The 12,500-nt window shown below is 46.8% G+C and overlaps 1 protein-coding gene across 1 annotated transcript in view; it reads right to left on the reverse strand.

The window, feature by feature from the left end:
* Positions 1 to 12,500, reverse strand: part of pard3bb (par-3 family cell polarity regulator beta b) — a gene marked incomplete at its 5' end in the record, with an annotated part of 350,920 nt that overhangs the window by 58,657 nt on the left and 279,763 nt on the right. The window contains one exon of the mRNA XM_080839773.1: positions 8,686 to 8,803. Coding sequence (XP_080695899.1) covers positions 8,686 to 8,803 — 118 coding nt within the window. The remainder of the gene's footprint in view (positions 1 to 8,685; positions 8,804 to 12,500) is intronic.

Here is a 12,500-nt window from a genome sequence, read left to right on the forward strand (position 1 = left end):
CCCTTCTGAGTGATCAAAGGGGGGAGGAAGAGTTGGGCCAGCAGCCTGGGATTTAGAATCGATAATCCGTTTAGAATCGAATCATTGACCTCTGAATCGGAATCGAATCGTGAGGTGCCAAGAGATTCCCTAATGTGCAGTGATGCTGCTTAAACACCTAACGGGCTGTGTGTGTGTGTGTGTATGCTATGGCTGTGGTGTATGTATGTATGAAGATTGAGTGTGTGTGTGGGGAGGGGATCCTAGGCTGGCTGCTGCCGAGTCACCAGTAGACGTGGCAGTGGTCTGGCTCCTCCGCACAGGAAAAGCAATACGCCTGCAAGCCACAGCTGCACCCATACACTCACCATGCCAACCACACACAAACACAAAGGCACACAGACACCATGCCAACCACACACACACACACACACACACACAAACACACACACACACACACACCATGCCAACCACACACACACACACACACACACACAAACACACAAACACACACACACACACACACACACACACACACACACACACACACACACACACACACACACACACACACACACACACACACACACACACACACACACACACACACACACACACACACACACACACACACACACACACACACACACACACACACAGCGCCTCCCCACCCACCAGCGCCCGACTCCAGCCCGGATCCAACTCAGATTAGGTGCAGGTATGGCGACACTGGAACCTTACAGAGGACCTGGAAATCAGCCTTTTTGCCAAGACGCTCTCTCCCTCTTTCCCTCTCTCTCTCCTTCTCCCTCCCATTTTCTCTGTGTCCCTCTCTCCTCTATCTCTCTCTAGCTTTACCTCTCTCCCATTTTCTCTGTGTCCCTCGCTCGCTTGCTCGCTGTCTCCCTCTTCACTCGGCCCCCGTCTCCCTCCTTCTCTCTCACGGTTCCTCCATCTTACATAAGAAGGGGAGCCAAAAATACATCCACAGGTAGATTCTATTCACGCTGCCATGCAGGGAGACTGGCAGTGAGGACCGCTGTGACCGTGTGTGTGTGTGTGTGTGTGTGTGTGTGTGTGTGTGTGTGTGTGTGTGTGTGTGCGCCTATGTGACCACCCTGCTGGTAGGCCCAGAGGAAGAGGAAAAAAGAATGATGAGAAAGGAAGGAGAATGAAGGTAGAAGGAAAGGAGGAGAGGAGGACAGAGGGTTAATGAGAGAGTCAGGGAAGATATGAACAGCAGAGATGTGGAGGATCTCAGTGACAGTGACAGGCTTGCGTGTGTGTGTGTGTGTGTGTGTGTGTGTGTATGTGGAGCAGAAGACAATGACAGGCTTGCACAGCTGTTTTTGTTTTTCAATTGTCACATGTAGCATGATGTCTTCTCCTACATTTCTCCGCCCCCCCACCCTCTCTGTTTTAATGTTGTCACGTGTAAGAAGATTTCTTTCTTTCTTTCTTTCTCTCTCTCTCTCTCTCTCTCTCTCTCTCTCTCTCTCTCTCTCTCTCTCTCTCTCTCTCTCTCTCTCTCTCTCTCTCTCTCTCTCTCTCTCTCTCTCTCTCTCTCTCTCTCTCTCTCTCTCTCTCTCTCTCTCTCTCTCTATCTCTCTCGCTACATGTAGGAAGACTTATTTTCCTCCCTATTCTTCTCTCTCACTATCTCTTTCTCTCTCTCTGTTTTACAGTTTTCACCTGTAGCAAGTTCTCTCTCTCTCCCCCAGTAGGTCCCCAGCTCATCAGCAGTGTTCCCTCCTTAACAAAGTCACACCTCTCTAAGTGCCTCTCACCCCCTGGAGGCCCACTGTCACAAGATCAGCAGTATTTTAGGAAGCAACCCGGACGCCAAGTCTGACGCCTGCATTCCCCAGTCTCACATCTCCATTTAGTGCCTGATCTTCAAGAAAGAGAAAGAGAGGAAGAGAGAGAGAGAGAGAGAGAGAGAGAGAGGGAGAGAGAGAGTGAAAGAGAGAGAGGGAAAGGGGTGAGGAAGTAGCCCAATATAATGAAAAAAAAACAGGCAGAGAAAAGAAGGCCAGAAAAAAAACATAAACAGATAAAAAAGAAAAAAACCTGAAAAAAAGGAGGAGAAGAAGAGAGAGGAAGAGTTCTTTCAACGCGGCGCCTGCTCTCCGTCAATTATCGCCTGGAATTTATTTACCAGTTTCTCCGTTCAGAAATAGCCCTGAGCCTTAATTGGCTGTGAGGACACGGGGGGACTGTCTGCCGGTTGGAAGGGGAGACAGCACACACACACGAATGAACACACACACACATCCGCGTTCAGGTTCCAGAGCACAACACCCGGCCCGGGCCTCACACACACACACACACACACACACACACACACACACACACACACACACACACACACACACACACACACACACACACACACACACACACACACACACACACACACACCCATACACACACATGTCCACTTTCATGCCGCATAGCACAAAACCCAGACCACGACTGGGTCAGCACTAGCACCAATTTCAGCGTCATTATTTTCTGACAATCAGATAGCATAGTGGTGTGAGCGCCCAGGAAACAAGTCTCAGTTAACTACACAAAACACTGAGAGTGTATGTGAATGTTAATTTGTCTGTTGCGTTTGGGCATGTGGGTGTGAATCTGTATCTTCTTCTAATGATTATGTCTGTGAGTGTGTGTCAGTTGTGCTTTTGTTTGTGAATTCCTCTGTGTGAGTGGATGTCTGTGTCAGTATTCATGTGTGAGCGTACTTACAGTGAATGTATTTGAGTGTCAGTGGTCATGTGTGAGCGTACTTACAGTGAATGTCTTTGAGTGTCAGTGGTCATGTGTGAGCGTACTTACAGTGAATGTCTTTGAGTGTCAGTGGTCATGTGTGAGCGTACTTACAGTGAATGTCTTTGAGTGTCAGTGGTCATGTGTGAGCGTACTTACTGTGAATGTCTGAGTGTCAGTGGTCATGTGTGAGCGTACTTACAGTGAATGTCTGAGTGTCAGTGGTCATGTGTGAGCGTACTTACAGTGAATGTCTTTGAGTGTGTGTGATCATGTGTGAGCGCATTTACAGTGAATGTATTGAGTTTGGGGTGGTGGATGGATGTCTGTGCGTGGACATGCGAGTTGGCTTTCCAGGAAATGTGCGCTACAGTACACGGACGTGTTTGCAGACATTTCTGAAGTGTGCGTTCCTCTAGACGCACGGACGCGTTTGCAGATATTTCTGAAGTGTCTGTGTGTGACAAGCCCTAATGGTCGTGTTGAGGAAACAGTGTTTTCCAGGGGAATTAGGATGTTATGGGAAACCAAGGAAGATGGCTTGTCAGAAGGCATATACATCACTGTCATGTCATCACTCATCTCACACACAACAATGGAATGGAGAAGACAGAACAGACGATGAGTAACTATGACAACACAGGAGTTGGGTCTGTGTAGGAAGAAAAAGACCCAGAACAAGAGACAAGAAAAAGAAAAAAAAACGGGGGGGAAAACCCTGGAAACAAAACGCAGCAATGTCATAAAAATGTTTTTCCCACCAGAAAGTTCTTTTCTAATTCTGCAAGTTCTGTCTCCGGGTGTGCATGCCCTTTTGCTATGGTAGGAGAGAAACTTCAGAGGGGAACTTTTTGATCCTGAGACTCCTACGGTGAGCTCTGCTTCCTTAAATCCTCTTCCACTAAAACCCGCTAGGCTAAGCTAACTAAAGGCCCCCACATGCTTATCCGATCGTGCTCTCCGATCTCACGAGGCACGCCCTAAAACGCCCTCCTTGAAGTGGGACCACACCTTTGAGCACCTCGGAGAGCCATCCGAGGGTCTCGGATGGCCTCTGGAGCACCGCTTGAATTTTCTCACTATCCGATCCGAGCTGTCCGACACCCCTGGCTAAAATCACGTTTCCTGTTTCGTTCCCTATATGACAGCACCGCCGTTTTTAAAAAATCGTTGAGAGATCGCTGGGAACCTGGGGCTGGAGGTCCAGGAGTGCATTAGGAGTTGGAGGAAGATCAGGGACAAGTTTGTAAAAATGAAAAAACTATGAAGGGCACCAGCGGCGATGCAGGAGGAAAACCGACATCTCCCTTCTTCCTTGCTCTATCGTGGCTCTCGCCGCATATAAAGCATAGGGAGACGTCGTCTAATTACAGCAATAATAAAAACATTTCTTGGTTTTCGAACAGCCTCTTTGTGTTTGAGATAGCAGAGCATGCAGTGTAAATGATTAAATTGTAAAATAACCTGAATTGTAGACGTAAAAAAGCAGAACTGTTTGTGTGGTATAATAATAGAAAATATTCGGCAATAACCACGAGCTTGGTCATTGTCGTTAGTAATTAATTTCAAAACAACAGCCTCTGATCATTAAATGAAAATACACGGGATAAAAACAAACGATTTCTTATTTTATAGTTAGTTGTTGATGATGATGTAATGGCCTTGTAACATCATAATACACCGTTGGTAATCTCCACAGCCCCTCGTAGAACCATGCAGGTAGAGGTGAGTCGTACGATCATCAGATTAGAAAGGGCGTGTCTCTCGTGAAGTCGTACGAGGTGAATTGGATAACCATGCAGATGCCTTAAGAACCCCAGGTAGGAGCGCAAAGGGAGGGACCACAGCATGGTGTGTGTGTGTGTGTGAGTGTGTGTGTGTGTGTGTGTGTGTGTGTGTGTGTGTGTGTGTGTGTGTGTGTGTGTGTGTGTGTGTGTGTGTGTGTGTGTGTGTGTGTGTGTGTGTGTGTGTGTGTGTGTGTGTGTGTGTTTGTGAGACGCTAGGATAGGCTGACTAATAAAAACATGAACATTTGTGTGTGCGTGCGTGCGTGCGTGCGTGCGTCTGTGTGTGTGTGTGTGTGTGTGTGAGAGTGTGTGTGTGCATTGTCCTACACTAGGGTGAACACAAAGTTAGCTAAACATCACATATCCTCACATAAACACCAATCACTGCAGGAGAAACCTCAATGACATCAGCATAACCACATTCCCATCCTCCCCACTCATCAAAACATGGCTGCTGGAGCCATGAACCAATCACAAGAGCTTTTCATTCCTACGTCCTACGTATGGATGGGCCAATCAGATGAAACTTGAGCCAGTGTGAGTGCTTCCAAACGAGTCAAACTTATAAAAACATCACCCACACAGACACTGTCTGTCTGCATGATGAGTGGTATGAGGCTGTGTGTATTTGTGTGTGTGTGTGTGTGTGTGTAAGTGTGTCTATCGGTCTGTCTAAGTGGAAAGTAGTATTTATACTGAGGCTTTGCAGTGGGGAAATGTGTATATCTGTGTGTGTTTGAAATCCTGTGGTAATGCATCACTACTGATTTATCTGTGTTTTTACTACCAGGCCCTATGGACATCACACACACACACACACACACACACACACACACACACACACACACACACACACACACACACACACACACACACACACACACACACACACACACACACACACACACACACACATTAAACACAGACACAAACACACGAACACACACACACAGATACGTTAAACACACACACACAGATACATTAAACACCCCCAGACACACACACAGACACACTTACCACACACACACACACACACACACACAGATACATAAACACACACACAAACACACAAACACACAAACATTAAACACAGACACAAACACACGAACACACACACACACACACACACACACACACACACACACACACACACACACATACACACACCTCCAGCACAAATAGCATTTTCACGATCAACCATCCTTTAAAATGTCTGACCTTCCCTTGAATATAAATGCCCTTTGAGAGCGAGCAGAGCTTCATCTTCTCCCATTTAATCTGGAGCAACACATGAAACCGCTCGCTCTGAAAACTGCTCCTCCTGCTCAAAGTGAACGCTTCTTCCCCATCCTGAGTAATAATTGACACACAGCCAGATAAATAACACTAAAAAACACATTAATAAGTGCAGTCGCTGTCCGCCGTAATGAGCCGGCTCGTTAGTTTGGGTAATTGCTGTTTTGGAAGTGGGCTGGGTTCGATCTGCACTTTTTAATCTCGCTGGTTGAGATGTTTAATGTTGTCTTTCCCTCCTCCAGACAAACACTGGGTCGCATTTGAATTAATGTGTTTGTGTGTGCTTGTGTGTGAATGTAAGTGTGAGTGTGAGTGTGGTATGTGTAGGGTGTGTGTGTTTGTGTGTGTGTGTGAGAATGTGTGTGTGTGAATGCTAGTGTGAGTGTGTGTGTGTGTGTGTGTGTGTGTGTGTGTGTGTGTGTGTGAGAGAGAATGTGTGTGTGTGAAAGAGAGATGTATGACTATTGATCTGACACTCAGGCCCTTGCCGAGTGTGTACTTGAGGGAATACAAATCAGGCGTGTTTGGCTGAACTCTAAATAAAGTTTAGTGCACAAACACAAAGGTCAGCACTTACAACAAAAGGCATCGTTCCTGCTCCTGTGTGTGTGTGTGATTGTGTGTCTGAGGTGTGTGTGTGTGTGTGTGTGTGTGTGTGTGTGTGTGTGTGTGGTCTGTGGTGTGTGTGTGTGTGGTCTGTGGGGTGCGTGTGTGTGGTCTGTGTGGTGTGGTGTGTGTGTGTGTGTGTGTGTGTGTGTGTGTGTGTGTGCGTCGGCACGTGCGTGTGTGCATGCGTGCATTAATACTTTCTTACTTCTGTCTTTCCCCCAGCTTTCTGAGTGTGCAGCTGTCTACTTTGGAGAACAAGCTTTGAGTTCACAACAGGAGGTCAGAGAGAGTTGAAGGAGATGGAGAGACACCATGAAGCACAAAACAGCTTTCACACACACACGTACACACACACACACACACACACACACACACACACACACACACACACACACACACACACACACACACACACACACACACACACACACACACACACCATGAAGCACAATACAGCTTTCTTCTGTGCTGATGGGGGCTATATGTCTTGTCTTTCTTATTGCTATGGATAAAAAATAACAACAAAAACATCATGTTTGGTAACCTGGTGTTGGTCTTCTGTCTGCACAGACGCAGCACTTCATCATCTCATGGGACACAATGGAAACTCTCCTTCCTCTGATACACATAGGACACTTAAGATGGAGGTGGATTGAGTTCATCACTGTTCATCACACCGAACACACACATACATAGCCTCACACAGACACACACACACACACACACAAACACACACCATCACCATCAAAAATATACTGGTGATCTCATATACATCACGATGCAGTTACACCAGCGCCCACGTTTCCCACGTGAAACAAATCCTCTGCTAACTTTAGCAATAACTGAGAAAGAGGAATAGGAAAGCCGATATGTCAGCAGCACACAGCACACAAACAGATTAAGATCAGACGCAGTCAGCAAAAAAACAAAAGTGTAATTACTATGACAACGCAGCGAGAGCTCAACAAAGCGTGTGGATGGGAGAGGAAGCAGACGTAACCTATTTGGAGAGAATTCCCAGCCATACAAACACATTGTCTGAAATATCAAAGCTGAGAAATCACACAGTTTTATGTGTGTGTGTGTGTGTGTTCATAGGTTTTGTAGCTGTAAAGGTTTTAGAGTGTGAGGTGTGTGTTTGTGTGTATGGTACAGTATGTGAATGTGTGTATGGTATGTGAATGTGTGTGTTCTGAGGTTAGCTGTAGAGGTTTGAGAGTGTGAGGTGTGTGTGTGTGTGTGTGTGTGTGTGTGTGTGTGTGTGTGTGTGTGTGTGTGTGTGTGTGTGTGTGTGTGTGTGTGTGTGTGTCGTGTGTGTGTGTGTGTGCGTGTGTGTGTGTTCTGAGGTTAGCTGTAGAGGTTTGAGAGTGTGAGGTGTGTGTGTGTGTGTGTGTGTGTGTGTGTGTGTGTGTGTGTGTGTGTGTGTGTGTGTGTGTGTGTGTGTGTGTGCGTGTGTCTGTGTGTTCTGAGGTTAGCTGTAGAGGTTTGAGAGTGTGAGGTTTGATCTGGGAAGCTGCATTAAATAGACATGAGGGCGGAGAGTTACTGAGATCATGAGCACTGGATGATATATAGATGAAGATGTGAACCACTGGATGATGAAGATGCCCAGCACTGGATGACATAGAGCTGAAGATGTGCAGCACTTATTTACAGCACATACATTAGTTGCCATTACCATAGCAACACGGAAATCTGCTGATGTTAGGGCTTAGGTTTTCTTATTCGGCATCTTTGTCTAAACTGGCAATTTATTTAAAATCCATATCATATATAAAATATAATATTATTGTGCTATAAAACAGCTGGATCTGGTCGAAAGATGTATTCATTTCTGATTGGACAAGAGACATTCCATGAGAGGGTGCATCCGTGCACAACCTCACTCAGACTCGTCACCGCTAGTCATCACTCCACGTTTTGATTGGACCACGCCAACATTCCATTTATTTTAAGCGACAGAGACCCAATGGCAGCCAGCGATTTGATGATGTCACATTTGGCAGTTTATGATGAGGAAAGGGAGCTAATGGAGTTGGGGGAGTGTCCAAATGAACATGTAACATGGAGACAGGCGATTATACTACTGAACATGTGACATGGAGACAGGTGAGTGTACTAATGAAGATGTGACATGGGAGACAGGTGAGCGTACAAATGCCTTTGCACAATTATCCTTTCTGACTCATCCTGGCGAGGAGAAAGCAGTGAAATAAAGATTTGATTGACAGGTGTCACTCACGCGGTGTGGGTCGTAGTCAGGGCCCCGGCGGCGGGACTCCAGGTCCTCATAGGCAGGGGCCGCTCCTTCTCTCCGGGCCTGCTGGTACTCTCTCCTCAGCTGCTGGATACGGTCCATACTGGTGCAGAGACAACACACACACACACACACACACACACAGACACACATACACACACGCATGCACACACACAAATAAAAGTGTTAGAAATAACAATTCAGGGCGGCCACAGCTGTCCAGTGGTTCTGATAAGCATTAAAAGTCTCTTCTTTCCAGCCAAACAGCACATAAATCCCCAGCATCAGCTCTCTCAGATCGCCCATAAAATGAGACAACATTGGCGGGCCGAGGACAGAACACACTCGATAACGAGCAATCAGAGAGCCCCGTTAGACAAGGCTGTGACAGATTAAGCATCTAACAGCTGCTGAGCGCAGGTATTGGGCAGTAATGTTCTATCAGGGTGGATCTAAGAGGGGTGTGTGTGTGTGTGTGTGTGTGTGTGTGTGTGTGTGTGTGTGTGTGTGTGTGTGTGTGTGATAATCAGGATGATCTGGGTCTAATACTGAGAACGAGGGGGGCATTGGCGTTACAACTCCACCATGACTTCTCAGTCACAGCTAATGATGCCCTTATCTGCCATGTCTTGCTCAAACACCCCTGTGTCCATCTCTCCTGTTGTCTCTCTTGTACTGCCATTCAAACACACACGTGTCCATCTCTCCTGTTGTCTCTCTTGTACTGCCATTCAACACACATGTGTCCATCTCTCCTGTTGTCTCTGGTACTGCCATTCAAACACACATGTGTCCATCTCTCCTGTTGTCTCTCTGGTACTGCCATTCAAACACACATGTGTCCATCTCTCCTGTTGTCTCTCTTGTACTGCCATTCAAACACACACGTGTCCATCTCTCCTGTTGTCCTCTCTTGTACTGCCATTCAAACACACACGTGTCCATCTCTCCTGTTGTCTCTCTGGTACTGCCATTCAAACACACATGTGTCCATCTCTCCTGTTGTCTCTCTGGTACTGCCATTCAAACACACACGTGTCCATCTCTCCTGTTGTCTCTCTGGTACTGCCATTCAAACACACACGTGTCCATCTCTCCTGTTGTCTCTCTGGTACTGCCATTCAAACACACATGTGTCCATCTCTCCTGTTGTCTCTCTGGTACTGCCATTCAAACACACATGTGTCCATCTCTCCTGTTGTCTCTCTGGTACTGCCATTCAAACACACATGTGTCCATCTCTCCTGTTGTCTCTCTGGTACTGCCATTCAAACACACATGTGTCCATCTCTCCTGTTGTCTCTCTGGTACAGCCATTCAAACACACACGTGTCCATCTCTCCTGTTGTCTCTCTGGTACTTGCCATTCAAACACACATGTGTCCATCTCTCCTGTTGTCTCTCTGGTACTGCCATTCAAACACACATGTGTCCATCTCTCCTGTTGTCTCTCTGGTACTGCCATTCAAACACACACGTGTCCATCTCTCCTGTTGTCTCTATGGTACTGCCATTCAAACACACACGTGTCCGTTTCTCCTGTTGTCTCTCTGGTACTGCCATTCAAACACCCATGGATCTCCTCCCTTCTTCCTCAATCTCCATCCATATAACAGCACTCTGGAGTTCCCTTTGTCACTATGAAGGGTCGCTAGTTACCCTGTTTATTCCACCGACACAAACAATAATCTACTCTCTCTCTTTCCTCAATTTATCTCTACCTCCATTGATACCTTTCCTTGCATCCTTCTCTCCCCCTTTGCCTCTCTTTCTAGCTGTTCTAAGCTATGAGTGGCAGCATGTTTCCAGTGTGTATAATATCTGTGTGTGTGTGGACGTTTCAGTGTGTGTGTAATAATATCTGTGTGTGTGTGTATGTTTGTTTGCGCATGTTTCAGTGTGTGTGTGTAATATTTCTCTGTGAGTGTGTGCACGTTTCAGTGTGTGTATGGTTTCTGTGTGTGGGTGCGCAAACATTTCAGTGTGTGAATGCTTTTTGTGTGTATGTGTGTGCGCACAGGTTTCATTGTGTGTATGATTTCTGTGTGTGTGTCAGTCCCAGGCCCCATCTGATATCACACCTCAGGGCACAGTGGTGTGATCAATCTCAAGTTGTGATGCACACAGAGATGTTTACTTCACCATGCCAACACACACACCCACACACACACACACACAAATTTGCCTCCACACATACACAAACACACACAGACACACGCCTCCACACACACACACACACACACACACACACTCTCACACAAACACGCACTCTCCTCCTCACCAACACACAAAGCTTTAAAAAGAGAAGTAGGGGAACTTCTATTGGTGACGCCCTTCTCCTACTTCCCAGTGCAAAAAAAATAATGACCTTCCCTACAGCTACACACTCTCACATTACCAAAACACAACACACAACACGTACACACATACACAGACACACACACAGCCACACACTCTCACATCACCATCACACAACACACACACACACACACACACATCACCAGCTATTCAGAAACATTCCCCTCATAGCACTACAGACCAGAGGCAAGGCCTCACACTCCACTGCTACTAGCCTCCATCAACACACACAGACACTGTCTCACTCACAGAGACGCTCTGTCACACACACACAGACACACAGACACACGCACACGTACACACACACACACTCCTGCTTGAGTGCCCAGGGCATGAAAAGGGGAAAAAAACAACTTCATGAAGGACAAATGAATGGAGAGACAGAGGGAATAGATTAAGACAAAAAAGGAGAAAACTGAATGTGTGTCATCTATAGAAAAGCGCTCATTAGCTGTGTGTGTGTGTGTGTGTGTGTGTGTGTGTGTGTGTGTGTGTGTGTGTGTGTGAGTGTGTGTGTGTGCGTGTCCGTATGGCAGGCATTCCAGAAGGGTGAGCTGGTGGGAATGCGCCAGAATGCACTGACCCAGTGACTCTTTCTTTCTTTCTTTCTTTCTTTCTTTCTGTCTTTCACTCACTCACTCTCTCTCTCTCACACTCACACACTCACACACTCACACACACACACACACACACACACACACACACACACACACACACACACACACACACACACACACAAACACACACACACACAAACACACACACACACACACAAACACACACACACACACACACACACGCACACACACACGCACACGCACACGCACACGCACACGCACACGCACACGCACACGCACACGCACACGCACACACACACGCGTTTAGTGAAGCAGTGCCACTGAGACCAGTACCACTGCATTGAAACAGATGACCTACTCTAATCACCCGCACATCACTCCATGCACACATGCATGCATGCACACACACACACAAACAGGCATGCGCTCACACTCACACACACACACACAGGCATGCACACACAAAGAGGGAAACCTCAGAAGTCGTAAACAGCCCATTTCCGTGGCTTGGCTTTTCTGGAACAAAAACAGACCTATGGCTCTGTGGCATCCTCAGTCCCTTGCTCCCTGTGGCGTCAGTGTGTGTGTGTGTATGTGTGTGTGTGTGTGTGTGTTTTTGTGTGTTCACGCCCCTCTCTCTCCCTCTCTGTGCTCCCTTAACAAATAAACAAGTCAATCCCTATGCCTTCACCACACTCCTTTAAAGCACGAAACAACTAAAAAACACATTGAATGTAGAGTGTGTGTTTGTGTGGGCGCACGTGTGTGTTTAGGCGTGGGTGTGTGTGTGCATCAACGTAAACAGGGCATTAAGGTAATAATATGCCTCTGCTTCCTGTGGGCAGACAGTGGAACTATGCCCAC

The sequence above is a fragment of the Sprattus sprattus genome, assembly GCF_963457725.1.
Source record: "Sprattus sprattus genome assembly, chromosome: 5".
NCBI classification, from domain to species: Eukaryota; Metazoa; Chordata; class Actinopteri; order Clupeiformes; family Clupeidae; genus Sprattus; species Sprattus sprattus.